This window comes from Salvelinus sp. IW2-2015, linkage group LG9, assembly GCF_002910315.2.
Source record: "Salvelinus sp. IW2-2015 linkage group LG9, ASM291031v2, whole genome shotgun sequence".
In the NCBI taxonomy this organism is placed as follows: domain Eukaryota; kingdom Metazoa; phylum Chordata; class Actinopteri; order Salmoniformes; family Salmonidae; genus Salvelinus; species Salvelinus sp. IW2-2015.
The window spans coordinates 7788648-7812968 of NC_036849.1; the positions used below are offsets into that span (position 1 = coordinate 7788648).

General features: G+C 40.5%; 1 protein-coding gene across 2 annotated transcripts; it reads left to right on the forward strand.

Moving 5' to 3' along the window:
* Positions 1-2201: 2201 nt before the first annotated feature.
* Positions 2202-9678, forward strand: egln3 (egl-9 family hypoxia-inducible factor 3). 2 transcript variants are annotated; one of them, XM_023994138.3, is made up of 5 exons: positions 2202-2766; positions 8049-8168; positions 8618-8754; positions 8866-8939; positions 9117-9678. In XM_023994138.3, the coding sequence occupies exons 1-5, from the start codon at positions 2401-2403 to the stop codon at positions 9149-9151; spliced, it is 732 nt and encodes a 243-aa protein (XP_023849906.1). In that variant the 5' UTR covers positions 2202-2400; the 3' UTR covers positions 9152-9678. The 2 variants fall into 2 exon arrangements, with proteins under 2 accessions (XP_023849906.1, XP_023849907.1); XM_023994139.3 differs by having other exon boundaries at positions 8898-8939; positions 9117-9159.
* The last annotated feature ends 14643 nt before the right edge of the window (positions 9679-24321 follow it).

Below are 24321 nucleotides of genomic sequence, written 5' to 3' on the forward strand. Positions count from 1 at the left end.
GACTCCAACCTAAGTGTATGTAAACTTCCGACTTCAACTGTACTCACTTAAAGCTGTGACTCCTCTCTGTAACTAGAACAACAGTATTTGCTTTTAAAACTGTATTTTTCCCTCAATAGCATTTTGTGCAATGGTCATGCTTGTGCTTCTCAGAATGCATCTCTCCCTCCTCCTTGCGCACAGTGGGGAGAGGGAGAGAGTGTCAGTAGCCTAGCAAAACAGGGACAGGCAGATAATTTCATGGCAGGAATCAACATAATGCATAGGCTGTTACAGTTGACCAAATAATGATTTTAGAACAATCTCCAGGAACATTGTGTACCAAATCACTGGAAATTACCGACATAAGCAAAATGCTTCGGTTAGAGGAAGGCAATGTTGGAGTCAGTAATTTTCGGTTTTATCATCCCAGCTCTAAATTGTAGTATGCCCCAAAATATCTTGAAACGTTCATAGTAATGTAGAATACACATCCACATGAGCCAGATATATACACGTGTTAAATTATCACCAAATTGTGGTAAGAATGTGCCCAAAAAGCTGTCAGTTTTTCTGATTTCTAAAGATGTATGATCAATAATTGCAATATTAATCTTCAAACATGTCAAATGGACAGATGAATAGTCATGGATGTGAGCTGATTAAAATGATATACAATGTTATCCTAATAGCTGTTTTCATTATGAGGACTATAAAGTTGCCCGTAGCCTACATTCCATTACAATGTGAAATTGTCCAATAAGACCCCATTGAGTTGTTTGGTGGCCATATTGGAAAAAGTCTTCTGTGGGGTTAATGCGTGAATTCTGTTATGGCCCTGTATCTACAAATCTTTGTTAAACCCTGTTCTAGCTGTGTGAGTGCAAATTGGTGCCTCTATCACCAAAGTTACAATCCAAAAACATAGCTGCCCCATTACATGGAATTCTAAGGCTAAGCTTCCAACATTCTAATGTCAAGGCACAAAATTTGTGGCTGGTGCTTTCAAAGTTGGTTATATTAAATATCATTTGAAAGCTAATTTAATGACCTTTTAGAACCACTTGTCAAACAAAGTTGAAAATGTATCAGGGTGTCCGTTTTAAAGCAATTAACATAGATTATTCTGATATGTAGCCTACCCTAGAGGTCAAAGTTCTGTTGACCTGAACAGTCTGAAAATGTGTCTAATGGATAGCTGTGAATCTAAGCTTTCCAATGATATATGATTAAAGGGTATAAGTAAGCAATAACTTGTTGTATACTGACATTGTTTGTCATATAACATTTTATGGATGGAGGGATGAAAGAAGAGTTATACACAGAAAGTTACTATTGCTGCACTGCTATCACACATTTTCCAACTCTAGGGAAATAAACATTTAAATAAGTTACCATGAGACATCGTCTACTCGAGTGAGCCCGACTGACCCCCCTGGCTCATGAACTATGGTCATGTTAACTTCTGTAGCACAGCTAGAACAATCAGCCAGATGTTTCACAGGATGTATAAATCTGAAGCATCCTCTTGGCGTTTCTACTCACTACCAAATATGGTGATGAGAGGAAGCCCAACATTTGCACTCAATACATTTTCCTGTTCCCAAAACTAGAATCTATTAGGAACAGGACAGAGTGGACAAAGTTTTGTAGACTTTACCCCTTGCCAAAGATTTTTTTTAAAATGCGTTGTTTAAAAGGAGTACAAGGGCGACTTGAGTTATTGCACGCACTTCACAGAGTAGGCGTTCCCTAACGGACATGTGCAAATGTAATTAGAACTCGCCAATAGGATCTCGCTAGCTCGTGCACGGCTCTGCCATCTCGTTGCTTGTTCTGCGGCTATGATTAATTTGCTCCTCTTGGAAGCTACAGGCTGTGGTCTATCTTGGATTAGTTTAAAAAATCTTTGTCTGCGGAGAGGACGTGCAGCGATCAAGCGGCTTCGAGGGCTACATGCGCCTGGTGGAATCCTCAATGGCGGCATCACACTTGCACAGAAATAAACATGTATTATTTTTTAAATACATTGCAGAGGCCAATTACCCCCAAAATACTTATAAATATCTGTATTTTATCATCCCTAACGAAAACGACAAATTGAAAGCGTGAACTATGCAGAAAGTTATTTCAATTAATGAAAGTCCTTGCCTCCGCCCCTCTAGTGCTACAACACATCCAGCACGTTCCGTATTTATATGCAGGTGCCTCTCATTCTCTGCTTCTTTACACTTTGCTGCAGAACAGAACTCTTCTTGTGAAATTGCGTTTCTTAAGAATATATTGTAGTCGTTTCTGCAGAGCGAGAAGGGCTGAATTATTGAAACATATGTATCAGTGAGCCTAACGTACTGACACTATCGTGGCAGTTTCAGTAACATAACTTTAGAAGCTTAGTTAAATTCTTCATAAATCGCGAAAATGCCTCTTCTGCAACACGCATTGGACACAGACTTGGAGCGATTAGCCCTGGACCTGATTGTCCCGTCCCTACTTGACCAAGGATTCTTTTACGTGGATAACTTTCTAGGAGAATTGGTTGGACACTTTGTTTTGGACCAAGTGAAAGAGCTGCACAGCTCGGGAGTTCTGCAGGACGGACAGCTGGCTGGTCCTGACCGGAGTTGTGGGATTTCCAAAAGGACCATTCGGGGTGACAAGATAGCCTGGGTCAGTGGAGTTGAAAGGGGGTGCGAGGCTATTAACATCCTCCTTACATTAATCGATAAGTTGGTTTCTCATTGCATCGGCCGACTTGGGAAAAGTATTATTCGAGAAAGATCAAAGGTAAGTTGTGCGACAACTGTGCATAAATTGCGTGTATTTCCTTGGTTTGAGGTGGGAAAAAATTGTGATCACTTTGTCCTTTTATTCTATTTGATTATGTTAATATAGTGTGAATGTTGCTATGAATGTTGAACGATATTTAAGGGATAATCAACGAGGGGCTATGCATTAAATGGAAAATAATGCACACTGTGGAAGGTGTGTCCCACGACGAGTAGCGCTAACCTTCGACCGAGTTGCTTTGTTTAACAGAGAACGCATGGAGCACCGAGACTCTCGCTTATACCACGGCTATGATTGAACACGTTTGCTGCTAGAAATGTGTTTAACACCAACTGAAGTAGCTAGTTAGCAAGTTTACTACATGGCTACAGTAACGTTAGTTGCCTTGGACGTAACCATTGACCAGACTTGTTAGCTAAGAAACCATCCTCCGCTTGTTGTTATTATGAAAATCGAATTCAACAACCCCAATAATGTTTTCAATTTGACTTAAGCTTTCAAAAGCAGCTCAAACATAGAACATGTAAGAATGAACTTCATAACCATTGAATATTACCATGCATTATAGGGAAATAATGCACGCTCTAGAATTCTGTTCAAGCCAATCAGAAACTGGTATTCAAAAATGCCATGGTACAATTAAGCATTAAGGCACAAGAGGCAGTGCAATCGCAGGTAAATGGCGTTGTGTGGCCCGAGGCGATGGGCCAGTCATTTACCTGTGACTGTATTCATGATACAGCACTACCTTGTCTTGCTGCTTTTATAAAACTGTTACCTACATTCTAATGATATATTATATATTTTCATTAACGTTATTTTGATTCATTAACGTTATTTTGATTCATTAACATTTTATTTTGATTCATTAACATTTTATTTTGAATCATTAACATTTTATTTGGATTAATTTAAAACGAATTCTTCCACCAGAAGATATAGTCTGCACAGAAATATGGTAAATTATTTTGGTCATGTTGCTATGCAAAAGGACTGGTCATCAGGTCTAAATAAAATGGTTGCTATGCAGGCTTGATAAGTCAAAGACACTACAGTTTGAAGATAGGCAAAAACTGCTTCTCCAATAGAAATCCCCGATCACACTTGTAGGCGATGTCATAGCGACTTGGCTAGCTAAGCTCATGCATAGAAATTCATAATCGAGCCTAACGTTTGTCTTGCACCGAACTGCGCATGTGCAGGCCATTAAATCAAAGATATATATATATATATATATATATATATATATATATATATATATATATATATATATATATATATATATATATGTGCAAGGAGGAGCACTGCCAGAGCCCTGCAAAATGACCTCCAGCAGGGCACAAATGTGCATGTGTCAGCATATGGTCTCACAAGGGGTCTGAGGATCTCAAATGCACATTTGTGGCCTGCTGGAGGTCATTTTGCAGGGCTCTGGCAGTGCTCCTCCTTGCACAAAGGCGAAGGTAGCGGTCCTGCTGCTGGGTTGTTGCCCTCCTACGGCTTCCTCCACGTCTCCTGATGTACTGGCCTGTCTCCTGGTAGCGCCTCCATGCTCTGGACACTACGCTGACAGACACAGCAAACCTTCTTGCCACAGCTCGCATTGATGTGCCATCCTGGATGAGCTGCACTACCTGAGCCACTTGTGTGGGTTGTAGACTCCGTCTCATGCTACCACTAGAGTGAAAGCACCGCCAGCATTCAAAAGTGACCAAAACATCAGCCAGGAAGCATAGGAACTGAGAAGTGGTCTGTGGTCACCACCTGCAGAACCACTCCTTTATTGGGGGTGTCTTGCTAATTGCCTATAATTTCCACCTTTTGTCTATTCCATTTGCACAACAGCATGTGAAATGTATTGTCAATCAGTGTTGCTTCCTAAGTGGACTGTTTGATTTCACAGAAGTGTGATTGACTTGGAGTTACATTGTGTTGTTTAAGTGTTCCCTTTATTTTTTTGAGCAGTGTATATATTAGTTGTATTTGATAAAAATGAATGTTTAATGTTTCAATGTTTGATGTGTCTGAGTTAGCTGAAGTTGGCTGGCTAGCAAGTGACAAGAACGTTCTCAGCGTTTCTAAACCCAGAGGCACAACATCGCAAGACTTCCAGGAACGCTTGCAGAACAGGCCAGGCCGGGGTTTGAGAAGTAAATGAGAGAAGTGAGACATTCTTCCTTAGTTATTAATTCTTTACATCTAAAGGTAAAACCTAGATTTGAGCCAATGTCCTAACATCTTATTACTCCAAACTTGTGAAAGTGACAAACTGACACGTTTTAATTTTCGTACAAAAATAACTATATCGATGGAGGGCCTTTGATTTTTACGGCCTGCGCAGTTCGGCATGAAACGACCGTTAGACCCAATGATGTGTTTCTACTACGCATGAACTTAGCTGACATCCCCTACAAGTGTGAACAGGGATTTCTATCGGAGAAGCAGTTTTAGCCCATCTTCATACTGTACTGTCTTTGATTTAAATGTTGTCAGTGAACTTTGGATAACCACCATTTTGTGTATTTATTACTCCCCCTTTTTATCCTCATGCATTTAGAATAATTGTGTGTCTCTAAGACAGGGTTCCCAACAAATTTGGGCCAAGACCCCATTTTGATATCTGAAAATTCTCGCAACCCCATGTGAAATGAGTTATGTAATTAACAGCCCATGTTTACTTTTTTTATTTGGGGCTATGGCAGTGAATTGAAAAACAGTCTAACAGTATTTCTGATTGTCTTCTCAACTCACAATCACATACTTTTAATGTGGGGGCAGTCAATTGCAAATGAGTCTGACATAATGTATCTTATCTCACCACCACTAATTAGATGGGTGTGCTTGATGCATGTCGTGTCGAAGCTTCTCAGTCAGGGGGCGTGGTCGACGGTGCGCACCTCATCTCTGCTGTCACATCCAACCTGGATCGATATTTGGTTTTAATGTAGACGAGCGTACTGAATCCAGGTTCACACAGATATGAGCTGGCGAAGGGTAGCCTACCATAAGTTTTATGGTGCTTTCAAGACAACTGGGAACTTGGAAAAATAAGATATCAAATCATGACATCAGTGATTTTTAGGTCGGAAAATCAGAGCTCCAGAAAGAGGCCTGAGTTCCCAAGTTGGAATTCCGAGTTAGATGACGTTTCAAACCAATCTTTCCCAGTCGGAGCTCGTTTCTTTATGAGCTCCCAGTTGTATTGAACGCACTGAAGTTGGAAGTCAGAGATTTCAGAGTTCCCATGTCAGAGTTCTCAGCTGTTTTGAATGCAGGCATTAATGCTCAGAGGGAGACTGCAGGGTATTCTCTTTTAGTCCCTTTGGCCTACCCACCGTCCCCATGACAGATAGAGCCCATCTGTGCAAAAGCCCACCGTTCGATCCCATATGGAATCAGTTTTTTTACAATATAGCCACGCAACACACTGAACATCCCATATGCTGTTTCATTCTTGGGAATCGTGAGAAATAACAATATGTCCTTGTGAATAGCATCTCCTGACATGTATAGCGAACAAAAGTCAATGCATGGCAATCTCGGTCCTCACAGCTAACGTCCATTGGGAGAGCATAAGTTGGGGAGTTTGAGTTGTTCAGTCAGTTTCCTCTTGATTGCTAGCAATATCATGCATTATTTGTTTAACAGTGTTATCTGACGAAGATATGAATGTGAGTTTCTGTGCCTCTGATTCCCCACACATTGTTTTCACCATGTCAATTGCAGCCGGTAATATCAGTCTCTGCTATAGTGTCTGGTTTCATAGCGTAGCGGGCCTTTCAGACAGACACAGACATTCAGAGAGAGGTATGTTACCTCTAATTTCTAAGTTCACACATGACCCCACATATAATACAAGAGAATTACACCAGATAGGACAGACTGACCCTAGCCCCCCAGCACATAGACTATTGCAGCATAGATGCTGGGGACTGAGACGGGGGGGGGGGGGACACTTTACATCCCACCACCGCCCTTCTGTTGTTCGCACATGCCTGGATCCTGCTCCCAACCTTATGTAGACAACCCATTGATTAGATGGACTGATTATAAAAAGTAACTACAAAAGCGAGCTGTTTACCTTGATTTGAAATTAATAAGAGCAAATAAAAATCTGACGTTATCTCTAAAAGGATTTAGAGATCTAAGTCAATGGATGTATAGAGTGAGTGAGTGAGAGAGAGAGGGAGGGGAAGAGCGGGGGGGGAGAGGTAGATAGACCTAGCTGTACTACATGTGGAGTCTGCTGGCTCACGCTCCACACGTAGCTCTGTCATTAAACCTTCAACATCCTGGCAGCCTGCCAGCCTTGCTCTGTGTGGACTTCCCCTTCCTCGCTGTCTTCCTTTCTCTCTTGTTTCACGTGTTTTCACTGTTCTTTGACAACACTGTGCGTACATGCATATGTTCCCCCACTGTAGACAGTAAACACTGGTTGAGTCATAATACTCCTTTCGTGCTGAGATATGATGCTGTGCAAATAAACTAAAGGATCACTTGACCAGATAAGGCCATTGTGATGTTGCTTCTGAAGAGTGATTTTATTGCAGATTTATTATGTAGGTGTATGCTTGCATCAATTGTTCAGTAATCAGAGAGAGAAAAGTTTGATTTATATGATGCATGTCTAAAGGTTGCTGTTAAATTGTAAACGTAATTTTCCCTGAAATAAGACCACAGATTTGACCATTTGCATTGTATCCTAGCAACTGGAAAGGAAATGCATAGTTTTTTTAGCCACTGCTGTGCTTGTCACACTACCTTCAGGGAAGTCACTTGTTAGGCAACGCAGTGGCTGAATTCAATGTGCAAACCTTCTATCTGATCCAATGTGCCCACTCTTGGCCCCTTGACCACAAGCGTCTTCATTAGCATTGCTTTGAGGGCTTTTCTTGGCTTTCTTATCACAAGATAAATTACGAGTTTGGTTAATTGTGTTTCCTTGGACTGCTAACTGAATGCACGTAGGCCAGTCCTTCTGAAACCACAACGCATCCTCTCCACGCAATGCTTACAGGAAATTTTTGCAACCAAGGTATTTACCCATAAATCTGTTCTTGTTCTATTTTTGTCTCTGAAATGCAGAAACTATTTCTGTATTCTTAGAATATTCCAAGGAGACTGGAAAAATACACAAATACTTTCCCACACGAAGGCTTCTGTAATAGTGTACACTACAGTCTGTTGTTTGTTACATATTATCAAATGATTATTAGCGAGTATACTAAATATAATGTGGAATGGACTGAGAATTTATGTTTTGTGTTTGTCTATTTCAGGCGATGGTGGCGTGCTATCCAGGAAATGGGACAGGATATGTGAAACATGTGGACAATCCCAACGCTGACGGCCGCTGTGTCACCTGTATCTACTACCTGAACAAGAACTGGAACGCAGAGGTGGATTGGTAGATTCATTACATATGCATTCCATAATCATTCAATTAACTACACATTATTATTATTATTTTTTTTACATATTTATTGAATATATATTACACGTATACATTCTTATTACATGTATTTGTCACCTATTACAAAATAATTTAGGTGCAATCGATGCCAATCCTTTTAACTTACACCTACATTTCCAAGAAAGTCACTCTCTCTTGTATTTTCCGATTGTTTAGTTCCCGCTATAACATAATGAACGATTGTCATTATATTTAAGCATGGTTTATTTTCAGACTATGAAAATGTGAGATATTGCCATAAAAATCGTACGCCCACCGCTCGTTGGAAACCCCCCTTTGGCTTCTGATCTTTGTCAAATGCATACCAAGCCTCTTATAGCTTAACTTCTTATTCTGTAAAGCTGAAGTGAACAATATGTATTTGTTATGTTGCAGGAGCATGGAGGAATTCTTAGGATTTTTCCTGAGGGCAAATCCTATGTTGCAGATGTTGAGCCGCTGTTTGACAGACTGTTGTTCTTCTGGTCAGATAGAAGGAATCCACACGAGGTGCTGCCGTCATATGCAACAAGGTCTGTTTGATGCGTCACACTGTTATTATTATGGTTATATTACAGGTTTTCATAAAATGATAAAGATGCAATGTAAGTGTATTAATCATTTAGAATTTTGCTATGTTCCAGATATGCTATAACAGTGTGGTATTTTGATTCAGAAGAAAGAGCAGAGGCTAAGAGACGGTTCAGAGACTTAACAGGTACATTTCTCCACTGGATCAATTAACTACGTTACATCTATGTGTAAACAAAAACCTCTAACGCTTTACATTAAGTTGCTCTTATTCCTGTGCAGTAATAAATTGCAGTTATATAGTACTGACATTAGGTTACAACCTGTATCCTAATCATTAATGACATTCATCTGTCTGTTTCAGCCTCCACTCAGGACCAGGACAGAAGGACCCTGTGAACTGTGACCTTTAGAGACTCCATCTTGTATAGACACAATAGAACAATGAATCCCAAATCCTTCGTGCTGACTGAGAGTTTTCACACTTTGATCTAATCACTGTTTGGATTTTGGTATCTCTTCTAAAAGCTACAAAGATGTGTGCTTGATGGCTTTGTACATAATTTTTCTATTAAATTATTTGCTGCTCTTTCAATAACCAGGGTACTCATTACTGTTTTTAAACCCAAGTGTCCTGGATCAAACCAAATAACACTGTACTACTTCTTGAAATCTCTTCATCCTCCTGAGACCCAGCAATTCATTTTTGTCCACTCTAATGGACAATAGTTGTTGAGCTGTATCTCTGAGGCCGTACATGCCACTGTGTTAAGTCCTGTTGTAACTTTGTGAGGACATTCTGGGCTTTTCAATGATATCACATGTTTGGGGGTGGGACTTAACTTTTTCTTGTTGGATTTTCAAAATGTTTTTCACCTACTGTAGAGGCTTTAGACAACGCCCAACATTCTAAAATTATCCACTTCTATAGACTCTTTTACAGGAACAGTTCCAATGCATTTCCCCCCTAGATTAGTTCTTGTTCTTGTTGCAAATAAAATAAAATCTATTACTCAAGTTATGATACAATTTGGCTCAGCTGTAATTAAAATGTGTGCATATAAAGATTAATTGAGCTGTCAATGTCATGTTGAAAAGCACAAAATCAAAATGGGCACCTGTTGTGTCTCAAAGACATTGTCACATCGTATATCTTGTTTTAAGTTGGTAATGACATCTGGAGTACTCAAGGGTGCATCTCAAATGGTGACCTACTTCCTATGTGGTACACTACTTTTGACCACAGGCCCTTTTGACAGAGGGTTTTAGATCATCCAAATCCTTACCAATTTATTACATGTCAACAATCGTTATAAACTAGTTGAGAGTAGTTATGAGTGACTCCCAACACTTCTGTCATTATTGATTGCTCTGAGCAGATGTCTTTGACAATAACTGCAGGTTGTTTGAGAAGCTTCTGTATACACCTTGTGAGAAAAAATTCAACGATTGATGCAACTTTCAACGCTTCACAGATATACAGCACTGTATTGTTGGCTGTAAACGATTTTAGTGCTTAAAATCGGCTTGTATGCTGGTGGATATAGCCTACAGTATGGTGATTAAGAGTGGTTTTGTAAAATGTTTGTTTCAAACAAAATTAAAATATTTTTTCACCTGAATATTGTCACTGTTTGTTCTATATTTGTATCTTAAGGTTACACTCCTAGAAAAAAAGGTGCTTTCAAGTCAAATTGTATTAGTCACATGCACTGAATACAACAGGTTTAGACCGTACAGTGAAACGCTTACTTACGAGCCCCTAACTGACAGTGCAGTTTCAAAAACTACAGATAAGAATCCGAGATAAAAGTAACAAGTAATTAAAGAGCAGCAGTAAAAAATAATATATACAGGGGGTGCAGTTGCCATACCAGGCAGTGATGCAACCAGTCAGGATGCTCTCAATGGTGCAGCTGATCTGAGGACCCATGCCAAATCTTTTCAGTCTCCTGAGGGGGAATAGGTTTTGTCGTTCCCTCTTCACGACTGTCATGGTGTGCACCAAGGAACTTGAAGCTCTCAACCTGCTCCACTGCAGCCCCGTCGATGAGAATGTGGGCTACTCCTGTAGCCCACAATCTCATCTCCTTTGTTTTGATCACGTTGAGGGAGAGGTTGTTGTCCTGGCACCACACAGCCCGGTCTCCGACCTCCCTATAGGCTGTCTCGTTGTTGTCGGTGATCAGGCCTACCACTGTTGTGTCATCGGCAAATTTAATGATGGTTCTAGAACCTAAAAGGGTTTGTCGCCTGTCCCCATAGGATAACCTTCTTTTGTTCCAGGTAGAACCGTTTTGGGGGCCATGTACAACCTTTCCGCAGAGGGTTCTACCTGGAACCAAAAAGGGTTCTATGGGGACAGCTGAATAACTGTTTTGGAACCCTTTTTTCTAAGAGTGTAGAGTTATGGTGAGTGTAAGGGTTAGGCGTTTGGCTAGGGTTAGGGTTGAACCTGGGTGTGGACATGAAGCTAGGGTTAGGGTTGAACCTGGGTGTGGACATGAAGCTAGGGTTAGGGTTGAACAAAACTACTACAAACAGTGTAGTTATTCCATTCGTAAGGCATTTAAACAGGCAAAACTTCAGTACAGAGACAAAGTGGAGTCGCAATTGAATGGCTCAGACACGAGACGTATGTGGCAGGGTCTACAGACAATCACGGACTACAAAGGGAAAACCAGACACGCCGCGTACCCCGACATCTTGCTTCCGGACCAGCTAAACACCTTCGCCCGTTTAGAGGATGACACAGTGCCACCGATGCGGCCCGCTACCAAGGACTGTGGGCTCTCCTTCTCCGTGGCCGATGTGAGTAAGACATTTAAGCGTGTTAACCCTCGCAAGGCTGCCAGCCCAGACGGCATCCCAAGCCGCGTCCTCAGAGCATGCGCAGACCAGCTGGCTGGAGTGTTTATGGACATATTCAATCTCTACCTATCCCAGTCTGCTTGCTACTTGCTTCAAGTTGTCCACCATTGTTTCTGTACCCAAGAAAGCAAAGGTAACTGAACTAAATGACTATTGCCCCTTAGCACTCACTTCTTTCATCAAAAGTACATACTTTTTGTAGGAATGTAGTGGAGTAAAAGTTGTCCAAATATAAGTAAAGTACAGATACCTCAAAAAATTACTTAAGTTGTACTTTAAAGTATTTTTACTTAAGTACTTTAGACCACTGAAAAGGAGCTCTCGCATGTACAGTTGAAGTCGGAAGTTTACATACACCTTAGCCAAATACATTTAAACTCAGTTTCACAATTCCTGACATTTAATTATAGTAAAAATTCCCTGTCTTAGGTCAGTTAGGATCACCACTTTATTTTAAGAATGTGAAATGTCAGAATAATAGTATCTTTGTCCTCATGTGCAGTTGCAAACCGTAATCTGGCTTTTTTATGGCGGTTTTGGAGCAGTGGCTTCTTCCTTGCTGAGCGGTCTTTCAGGTTATGTCGATATAGGACTCGTTTTACTGTGGATATAGATATTTTTGTACCTGTTTCCTCCAGCATCTTCACAAGGTCCTTTGCTGTTGTTCTGGGATTGATTTGCACTTTTCGCACCAAAGTACGTTCATCTCTGGAGACAGAACGAGTCTCCTTCCTTAGCGGTATGACGGCTGCGTGGTTCCATGGTGTTTATACTTGCGTACTATTGTTTGTACAGATGAACGTCGTACCTTCAGGCGTTTGGAAATTGCTCCCAAGGATGAACCAGACTTGTGGAGGTCTACAATTTTTTTGTGGAGGTCTACAAGGTCTTGGCCGATTTCATTTGAATTTCCCATGAAGTCAAGCAAAGTTTGAAAGTAGGCCTTGAAATACATCCACAGGTACACCTCCAATTGACTCAAATTATGTCAATTAGCCTATTAGAAGCTTCTAAAGACATGACATCATTTTCTGGAATTTTTCAAGCTCTTTAAAGGCACTGTCAACTTAGTGTATGTACATTTCTGACCCACTGGAATTGTGATACAGTGAATTATAAGTGAAATAATCTGTCTGTAACAAGTTGTTGGGACAATTACTTGTGTCATGCACAAAGTAGATGTTCTAACCGACTTGCCAAACTATAGTTTGTTAACAAAAAAATTGTGGAGTGGTTGAAAAACGAGTTTTAATGACTCCAACCTAAGTGTATGTAAACTTCCAACTTCAACTGTAGCTGTGGACGCCCCACTCATGAGCACTATGATTTCATTTTGAATATTGTGTGACGTGTATGTGGGATTGTGGGGTATGGTCAGTGGTGGAAAGAGTTCCCAATAGTCATGCTTGAGTAAAAGTAAAGATACTGTAATAGAAAATTACCCAATTAAAAGTTGAAGTCGCCCAGTAAAATACAACTTCAGTAAAAGTCTAAAAGTATTTGGTTTTAAATACACTTAAGTATCAAAGGTAAATATAATTGCAAAAATATACTTAAGTATCAAAAGTATAAATCATTTAAAACTACTTATATTAATCCAACCAGACGGAACTATTTTAGTATTTGTTTTATTTATCGATAGCCAGGGGGACACTCCAACACTCAGACATAATTTACAAACAAAGCATTTGTGTTTAGTGAGTCCCCCAGATCAGAGGCAGTATGGATTACCAGGGATGTTCAATTGATAAGTGCGTGAATTGGACAATTTTCCAGTCATGCTAAGCATTCAAAATGTAACGAGTACTTTTGGGTGTTAGGGAAAATGTATGGAGTAAGAAGTACATTATTTTCTTAAGGAATGTATCAAGGCACAAGGCAAGACCCAGATGCAGACACAGGAGGCAGATGGTTGGAGTCTTACAATGTTTATTAATCCAAAAGGGGTAGGCAAGAGAATGGTCGTGGACAGGCAAAAGGTCTAAACCAGTTTAGAGTCCAATATGTACCGAAGGGCAGGCAGATTAAAGGTCAGGGCAGGCAAGATGATCAGGCAGGCGGGAAAGTAATCCAGGGTCAGGCAGTGGTCAAAACCGTGAGGACTAGCAAAAGAGAATAGAAAAGGAGTTTGGGGAAAAACACACTGGTTGACTTGACTAAACATACAAGACGAACTGGCACAGAGACAGGAAACACAGGGATAAATACACTGGGGAAAATAAGCGACACCTGGAGGGAGTGGAGACAATCACAGGGACAGGTGAAACAGATCAGGGCATGACAGGAATGTAGTGAAGTAAAAGTAAAAGTTGTCAAAAATATAAGTAGTAAAGTAAAGTACAGATAAGTATTAAGTAATACTTAAAAGTATTTTACTTAAGTACTTTACACCACGGGTTACGGTGCTAAACACCTGCCGGTTCCAAGAGGTAAAAGCATCAACTTTATTTTTTCAGATAGAATCCCTATGCACTGTAATTTATAAATTGATAAGAGCTATTGATAAAACCTAGATAAATGAGATCGGGATTGTAAATACACATAGCACCTGTCGGTTTCAAGTTGAAAAACATCTACTATTTCCGATAGAAATAACACCATTTTCCATGCGCTGGAATCTATAAATTGATAGGAGCTAGGTAAATGAGTAATCCGTTTGGAAAAGGAAATTGTCAATACAAATAGAAATTGTTTTAGATGATTTGTCCTTGTGATCCCTGGAAACGTATGTGAACCCAGTCCATTGCTGTTTGGAAATTGACAAAGAGGAGGAGTCTTGAGAAAGAGCAGGACCTTTAAAGCTATATTTTACCTCATAATCACTAGAGACAAATGTGAAACCAGTCATATGGCAGCAAACTGAAACGTATCAACATATCAACTTTCCCACAGTAAAGTTTATAAAATGCTGTGCCATTATGCAGAATTTAAATTGCACAGCCTTTTCATTTGCAGGGATGGGCACTCTCGAATGTCTCAATTATAGGCTACCTCGACTTTCTCTGTCTCCTATTTCTATCATGTTAAATATTAGACACTATCAGTATCAACCCTCAGTAATCCTAATAACCACACATATTCAATTGCCAATTTACTGTCAGTTCCCTTCGGTTGGCATAGCCTACATTATCATTCCATTTAATTACATTGTTTAGTTTACCTTCATTTGCTTCCCCTGTAAACGCTGTCACGGCTGTGTGGTTGTTGCTGAGGATCATTAGTAACAGTTGATAATGTAAAAAAATGCATGTAGGCTAATTAAATGGTTATAGAGCGGAGCACAGACCAAGCCGTAACAGTTTGAACCTCACACATGGTGTAATACTTGGCCTTGTCATCACACAGTTGAGCTGCAGTTAGTTTCAGAGTGGGTGGCAAGGAATAAGTTAGTCCTAAATATTTCTAAAACTAAAAGCATTGTATTTGGGACAAATCATTCACTAAAGCCTAAACCTAAACAAAATCTTGTAATAAATCATCTGGAAATTGAGCAAGTTGAGGTGACTAAACTGCTTGGAGTAACCCTGGATTGTAAACTGTCATGGTCAAAATATATTGATACAACAGTAGCTATGATGGGAAAAGTATGTCCATAGTAAAGCGCTGCTCTACCTTCTTAGCAGCACTATCAACAAGGCAGGTCCTACAGGCCCTAGTTTTGTCGCACCTGGACTACTGTTCAGTCGTGTGGTCAGGTGCCACAAAAATTGACTTAGGAAAATTGCAATTGGCTCAGAACAGGGGAGCACAGCTGGCCCTAGGATGTACACAGAGAGCTAATATTAATAATATGCATGGCAATCTCTCCTGGCTCAAAATGGAGGAGAGATTACTACTACTACTACATCACTACTTGTATTTATGAGAGGTATTGACATGTTGAATGCACCGAGCTGTCTGTCTGAACTACTGGCGCACAGCTCGGACACCCATGCATACCCCACATGCCACAAGAGGTCTCTTCACAGTACCTAAGTCCAGAACAGACTATGGGAGGTGCACAGCACTACATAGAGCCATGACTACATGGAACTCTATTCCACATCAAGTAACTCATGCCAGCAGTAAAATTACACAACAAAAAAAAACAGATGCAAATACATCTTATGGAACAGCGGGGACTGTGAGGCAACACAAACATGGGCACAGACACATGCACGATAACACACGCACTATACACTCACGTACACATGGATTTTGTACTGTAGATATGTGGTAGTGGTGGAGTAGGGGCCTGAGGGCACACAGTGTGTTGTGAAATCTGTTTTTAAAATAGTATAAACTGCCTTAATTTTGCTGGACCCCAGGAAGTGTAGTTGCTGCCTTGGCAGGAACTAATGGGGATCCACAATAAGCACAAATACAAATACAGTTCCATGGTTAGTGCCGGGAATAGACGAATGGACTATCCTCCCTATTACAATTCTATGTACATTAATATTCCAACATTACCATGGGTTGAAGAACTGAATGTGGCAAATTTCAGAATGAATCCAACGTTTTCTTTCTTTCGTGAGTAAAGGCTCTCCAAACTAGTTTTTGTGATTCATAAATACTTTCCTAAACCTAAATAATCGACAAAATCTGAATATTTTTGGTGCTGAAACAGCGATGAATATGCATGTATTTATTTTCTTTCATTGTTCCCTAATATTCTGAACCCGTTCTCTCGAGTCTGTCGCCAAAATTCAAACTAAAAGGCACACCGTATTTAAAGGTATGGCTGAAGATATGTTTACTGAAAACCATATTGAATGATGAAAACTCCATGAGAAAATCTGTTGGACAGTAAGTGGGAGGGTTTTCAGCAGCAGAGCTAATGCGACTGATTAAGGTTAGTCTGAATACCAAATACTGAGAAATGCGTAGGGAAGCGTGTGTAGGAAAGGCGTTCATTTCTAAGTCGGAATCGGCCCCTATATGCCTTTACCACATTCCTTACAGCTGAAAACCCAGAGAAGGATTCCGGAAATTGTAGAGAAATTATATGAAGAAAAGTACATATCCTCTAAACAAAAAATGTATCTTTATGGTCCTGACCCTCCCAGAGCCAGAAAGATTTATCTGTTAAGTAAAATACAGTATATGGATGGCCCCTCTTGACGTTCCCACCAGTCGACCAATTGTTTCAGATTGTGGAAGTGAGTCATGTTGAGAGGCAGAGTATATTGACTCCTTTCTAAATCCCAATCTCAGAATTATGTCAGACACCTTTGAGTTTGTAAACAAATTTAGGCCCCGATTCCGTAAGCATGCCTAAATGGAATGTTATTCCTGTTTTGTGCACTTTTCTCTCTATGCCTATTCTGACCTATAATTTAAGAATGGGCCCGATTCCGACTTAGGACATTACACCTTTCTTATACACATCTTTCCTATGCACTTCTCAGTAGTTGGTAATCAGACTTACCTTATGAAGGAGCATAACAGGTTTTACAGGTGTGGTTCCCTTGCGCTTGCTGAATAAATATAATTCAACTAATGAAAACCCTCCTTCTGGCGGACTCACTAAACACAAATGCTTTGTTTGTAAATTATGTCTGAGTGTTGTAGTGTGATCCTGGCTATCCGTAAATTTAAAAATCCCGAGCAATTGTGCCAACTGGTTTGCTTAATATAAGGATTTTTTTATTATTCATACTTTTACGTTTGATACTTAAGTATATTTTAGCAACTACATTTATTTTTAATACTTAAGTATATTTAAAAACAAATACTTTTGGACTTTTACTGAAGTATTATTTCACCGGATGACTTTCACTTTTACTTTAGTCATTTTCTACTAAGGTATCTTTACTTTTACTCAAGTATGAGAATTTAGTACTTTTTCCACCATTGGAAACTAGCCATATGGAAGCAAATATTAACATGACATGTATTGTGGCCCCTTTCCCATAGTGAAAAAGGCTATAAATACACAGCCTGGAGGTGTGTTTTGAGGCATTGTCCTGTTGAAAAACAAATGATATTGTGCAAAGCTGTCAACAAGGCAACACTTTTTTTGGTTACTACATGATTCCATGTGTTATTTTATAGTTCTGATGTCTTCACTATTATTCTCAAATGTAGAAAATAGTAAAAACCCTGGAATGAGTACATGTGTCCAAACTTTGAACTGGTACTGTATATATACAGTGCATTCCCGAAAGTATTCTGACCCCTTGACTTTTTCCACATTTTGTTATGTTACAGCCTTATTCGAAAATTGATTAAATAGTTTTCCCCCCCATCATCAATCTATACACAATCCCCCATAATGACAAAGCAAAAAAAGTTTTTTAGAATTGTTTTGCAAATGTATTAAAAATAAAAAACTGAAATATCACATTTACATAAGTATTCAGACCCTTTACTCAGTACTTTGCTGAAGCACCTTTAGCTGCGATTACAGCCTTGAGTATTCTTGGGTATGACGCTACAAGCTTTGCACACCTGTATTTGGAGAGTTACTCCCATTTTTCTGTTTAGATCCTCTCAAGCTCTGTCAGGTTGGATGGGAAGCGTTGCTGCATAGCTATTTTCAAGAGATTTTAGATCGGGTTCAAGTCCGAGCTCTGGCTGGGCCACTCAAGGACATTCAAAGACAAAATAATACTGTCCTATGCTCACCTCTAAGGCTTCCCCAAATAGGGTCAAACTCCCAGTTAACCATCTGTCTCTTAACTTAGCCTACACAAGAGGGCTCCCAATTATTAACAGAATTATTTAGAAAGACAGTTTTGAATTGTTTAAACTCAAATATTAACAGTGTCCCTCTAATCGATCAGCTGTATCCTCCATTGGCTTTAACAAACGCAAATAGCCAAATAATATGCTTTTGTTGGTCAAGACTTCGGCCCATGGGTTGTGTTAGGGGCGCGCTCCACGCCAAGCTCCCTCAGCCTCACCACGCAACTGTGTCCACAACCACAGGGAGTAAAATATGATACTCAGGCACAGCATGACAGCAAAGACTACACCAGGGAACGCACCTCACAACACGAATGCCAAAATATTTAAACGTCAATGTCAATGAATCTCGGTAGAGGCAAAAGCGAAATATATCCAAAAACCCACTAAATCAAACAGAGGCATTACAGTCACATGAAAGCAAATGCAAACAAGAAAGTAACCAGAGTCAAACCCTGAGATTGTAGCATTAGCAAATAGTCTTTAGAGAGGTACAGTTAAATGACTAGCTATTGCTAACTTAGTTCAAACAAAAACATAACAAACTCACGTTGGATATTTAACATGTGTTACTAGTACCAGCTAAGCTGGTCAGCCAGCCAATGTTACTTACAGTCGATTCTAAATGTAGCTAGCTAGGTAATTGTCCAAATGTCAAGCTATATCTCAGCTAGCTAGCCACTAGTAATGGTGGAGAAGTGCTTAGCTAAATCCACCGCCATATTCAAGTAGCCCAGTCAGTGCTTGAGCACTCTGGGTTTTGATCTTGTTGCCATGTAAAAATATATATATATTTTTTTAAATGTGGCATTAGCCAGATAGTAAACAGTCAAGTGTGTCCAGCCAGCTCCCGCTATCCAGCCAATTTGATTGTGATGTATTAGCTAACGTTGCCACTAATCTCAGTCAACAACATTGCTTTCATGTGAAAAGTAATATCCAAGTGGATGTCATGAAAATCAGTCCGTTGCCAGCTAGCAAAATAGCCAGCCACATATTCCTCCCGCCATGGCTAGCCAGCCAGGCCGCTTCTTCTATCAATTTTACTCTATGCGCCAGACATAGAATGCTTTAGCCTTGGCCAGTGTCTCAAAAATTAGGGTATCTCCGTCATAAAAGACATGAAGATGTGAAGGGTGTAGGAGCTGAAACTTTATCCCCTTTTTGTAGAGACAGGTTTTGATGTCCTTGAATTCAGCTATTTTCTTCACGAGATTGGCACTCAGGTCTGGGTAGAATTGTATATCTTTGCCACAGAATTGTTGGTTAATGCTGCCTCGCCCAGCACATTGCACTTTCCTTGTCTTAGTAAGGATGAAAGCACGCTATGATCGCCCTAGGCAGCTCCCCTGAGTTGGGTTTGGGGGGCGAGGGATCTGTGCGCTCAATCGAGCTCCGACGGCTTGTCAAAGACTCCGTTACCCATCACTTCCACCAGCATGTCGGAGACAAATTTGACACCAGTCTCAATTCCCTCTATGACGCCAACGATCCGGATGTTTTCCCTTCTGGTATAATTCTCCAACGAATCTACCTTGGAAAGTAGAGCTGTGTTGGCCGTTTTCATATGTGAGACAGCTGCCTCTAGCTCAGCAATCCACTCTGTGTTGTCAGTGGAGAAACCTTCTAGTGTAGTGAGGCATCGCCCAAACGTGTTGACTGTTTCTCGAAAAGCGTCAGTGGAAGTTTGGAGAGGTGCCAGCGAAGTGCTGATGAGAGGAACCATATCCTCTTTTAGGCTACTTCTTTGTTTAGCTATCTCAACTACAAGCGTGGTCATAGACACGGCCTCTGACTCTGCAGCAGGGCTGGTCACGGCAGCCATTTTTTCGTTGTTTGAGTAGTTGTTTCGGGCCTTCAATGGTGTGTTAGTCGTAGCAGTTCTCTTCGGGTTGGTCTTGTTCAAAACTGGTGTTTTGTGGGTACTATTTAATGAAGCTGCCAGTTGAGGACATGTCTGTTTCTCAAACTAGACCCTCTAATGTACGTGCCCTCTTGCTCAGTTGTGCACTGGGGCCTCCCACTCCTCTTTCTTTTCTGGATAGAGCCAGTTTGCGCTGTTCTGTGAAGGGAGTAGTACACAGTGTTGTACGAGATCTTCAGTTTCTTGGCAATTTCTCGCAAGGAATAGCCTTCATTTCTCAGAACAAGAATAGGCTGACGAGCTTCAGAAGAAAGTTCTTTGTTTCTGGCCATTTTGAGCCTGTAATCGAACCCACAAATGCTGATGTTCCAGATACTCAACTAATCTAAAGAATGCCAGTTTTATTGTTTCTTTAATCAAAACAACAGTTTTCAGCTGTGCTAACATAATTGCAAAAGGATTTTCTAATGATCAGTTAGCTAATCCAAGCTTATCATTTTAAAAGGCTAACACAACGTGCCATTGGAACACAGCAGTGATGGTTGCTGATAATGGGCCTCTGTACGCCTATGTAGATATGCCATGAACAATCCACCGTTTCCAGCTACAATAATCATTTACAACATCAACAATGTCTACACTGTATTTCTGATCAATGTGATGTTATTTTAATGGACAAAAAATGTGCTTTTCTTTCAAAAACAAGAACATTTCTAAGTGACCCCAAACTTTTGAACGGTAGTGTAAGTCTGAAAACCAACTAATGAGAAGTGCGTACGAAAGGCTTGGGCCCTTAATTTTAAAGAGTTAGAGTTACCCCTGGAGCAATGCTTTCTCTATTGGTGTAGACAGTGGCGATTTTAGCATGTAAATCTTGGTGGGGCAAAATATATATATATATATATATTTTTAGATGCATGCCAACAAAGCCACTACACAACACTAAACAATACATTAATTTCACTATAATGATGACAAACGGTGCCCACAAACAGTTAGGGCCTACATAAAGCTGTCCCAACTGGAGTGGATCCTTACCACTGCTACACCTGGCTATCAACAGAACCTTGTCTGACAGCGAAACAGATCATCAGCCTCATTTACTGCCTTTAAAAAAAAACATAGCTGATATGGCTGACTTGCGTAAACAAATGTGGTTTCTACTGACAATTGAGATGTACAAACTATGGCATAAGGGAACGACGAGCGGATAAGAGGCAATCCGTAATTAAGGACATTAATGAGCGAGCTAGGACGGACATAGTGAATATAACTATTTATTCAGCACTTTTGAAATATACAGCTACAGAATTCAGAACATGGGCCGTTCTTACAATATTCTCCCTGTACACCAAGTCAGGGCCATAGGATACAGTGCATTTGAAAAGTATACCCCATCACTTTTTCCACATTTGTTACGTTACAGCCTTATTCTAAAATGTATTAAATACATTTTTGCCCTCATCAATCTACACACAATACCCCATAATGACAAAGCGAAAACAGGTTTTTAGAAAACAGAAATACCTTATTTACATAAGTATTCAGACCCTTTGCTATGAGACTCAACATTGATCTCAGGTCATCATCCTTGAGATGTTTCTACAACTTGATTGGAGCCCACCTGTGGTAAATTCAATTCATTGGACATGATTTGGAAAGGCACACACCTGTCTATATAAGGTGCCACAGTTGACAGTGCATGTCAGAGCAAAAACCAAGCCATGAGGTCAAAGGAAATGTCCGTAGAGCTCAGAGACAGGATTGTGTCGAGGCACAGATCTGGGGAAGGGTACCAAAACATTTCTGCAGCATTGAAGGTCCCCAAGAACACAGTGGCCTCCATCATTCTTAAATGGAAGAAGTTTGGAACCACAAAGATTCTTCGTAGAGCTGGCCACCCGGCCAAACTGAGCAATCGGGGGGGAATATCCTTGGTCAGGAAGGTGACCAAGAACCCAATGATCACTTTTACCGAGCTCAGTGTTCCTCTGTGGAGATGATAGAATTGGTTGTCCTTCCAGAAGGACAACCATCTCTGCAGCACTCCAACAATCAAGCCTTTATGGTAGAGTGGCCAGACGGAAGCCACTCCTCAGTAAAAGACACATGACAGCCCGCTAGGAGTTTGACAAAAGGCACCTAAAGGAATCAGACCATGAGAAACAAGATTTTCTGGTCTGATGAAATTAAGATTGAACTCTTTGGCCTAAATACCAAGCGTCACGTCTTGAGGAAACCTGGCACCATCCCTACTGTGAAGCATGGTGGTGGCATCATCATGCTGTGGGGATGTTTTTCAGCGGCAGGGACTGCGAGACTAGTCAGGATCGAGGGAAAAATGAACGGAGCAAAGTACAGAGAGATCCTTGATGAAAACCTGCTCCAGAGCGCTCAGGACCTCCAGGTGGGGCGACGGTTCACATTCCAATAGGACAACGACCCTAAGCACACAGCCAAGACAACGTGTCTTCGGGACAAGTCTCTCAAAGTCCTTGAGTGGCCCAGCCAACCTGACAGAGTGGCTCCCAATCCAACCTGACAGAGCTTAAGAGGTTCTGCAGAGAATTATAGGAGAACTCCCCAAATACAGGTGTGCCAAGCTTGTAGCGTCATACCCAAGAAGACTCGAGGCTGTAATCACTGCCGAAGGTGCTTCAACAAAGTACTGAGTAAAGGATCTGAATACTTATGTAAATGTGATATTTCAGTTTCTTTTATTTTTTTATAAAATAAATTGATACAAACCTGTTTTTGCTTTGTCATTATGGGGTATTGTGTGTAGATTGATGAGGAAAAAATGTCATCCATTTTAATCAATATTTTAGAATGAGGCTGCGATGTAACAAAATGTGGAAAAAGTCAAGGGGTCTGAATACTTTCCGAATGCATTCTAAATAAAGGGGGCATATAAGCAGACAATGAAAGCTCTTACAATATTCGATTAATTAATTTCTCTAAAACAGTTTATAGGCTACATGTGCACCACCAAGTCAGAACAGTAGGCTAAGTTATGAGGGGGAAAGGGACCAAATTATCATCAGGCACATGGGCTTACTACACAACATACACTTACTATTATTTTCTTAGCTACAGTATACATATCTCCCTGGCATATTACATAATTTATGCAACAGCATGCAATACATTTTTGGAATAATCTTGTTGTGCTGTGCTCATTTGAACAGGAAGATGGCGCGGCGGTCCTTCTTGAGGAAAAATGTTGTCATCAAGGTCTGGCATTCTCTGGTTGATGGTGCTTTCAAGACAACTGGGAACTTGAAAAAAAAACAAGGTAGAATAATGACATCAGTGATCTTCAGGTCGGAGCTCTAGAAAGAGGCCTGTGTTCCCGACTTGGAATTCCGAGTTGGATGACCTTTCGAAACGAAATTTCCCAGTTGGAGCGAGTTTTTTAACTCACTGAAGTCTGAGATTTCCCAGTTTTCCGAGTTTCCAGTTGTTATGAACGCTGCAGAAGTCATGCTGGATTGACAGCATGGCCAATGTATTCAACCTTTTAGGCTAATAATAGCCTAAACAAACCGTCATAGCTCCGTTGTTGTCTTAAAATGCCTGTGCCAACATTATCTTAGCCTACAATGCAAAACCAAACTCACCTCTTTAACAACTAATTTGATTCCCCCCCCCCCCCCCCCCCCCCCCCCCCCCCGCCGCCCGCCACAGTGCTGATCTCCTCTGTCCTGCGTTTTGCCCGGGGTTGAAACAGCAAGCTGTCTTATTCTCTTTCCTTAGCGAGTAATAACTGTGGCGCTCACCTGCATTGCGTCAAAAGAGTTTCCCCTTTCAAACAGGGAGCCCGTCCACAATGAATAAGAATGTTTTTACGGTAAATTAACAAAGATGTAAATAACTAATTCACTCATACTGAATTCAACCTTTTCTGGCCCATGGTGTTGTATGTGAATATTTATCCCTTTAAGCTTGGAAAAGAGACCCTTAAACCCAGACTTGGACCATACACCCACTCCACTAAATAGCAGACTAGTGATTGCTTTGCAACACTTGCAGTTAGCCACTGATTCCTTCCAAACCACTCATTGTTGAATTTACGATGTTATGTTCACGACGAGCACCGAGACGTTTTATCTATAATTTCTCTTCATATGACAAGATTCATTGTATGCCAACATTGACACAGTTA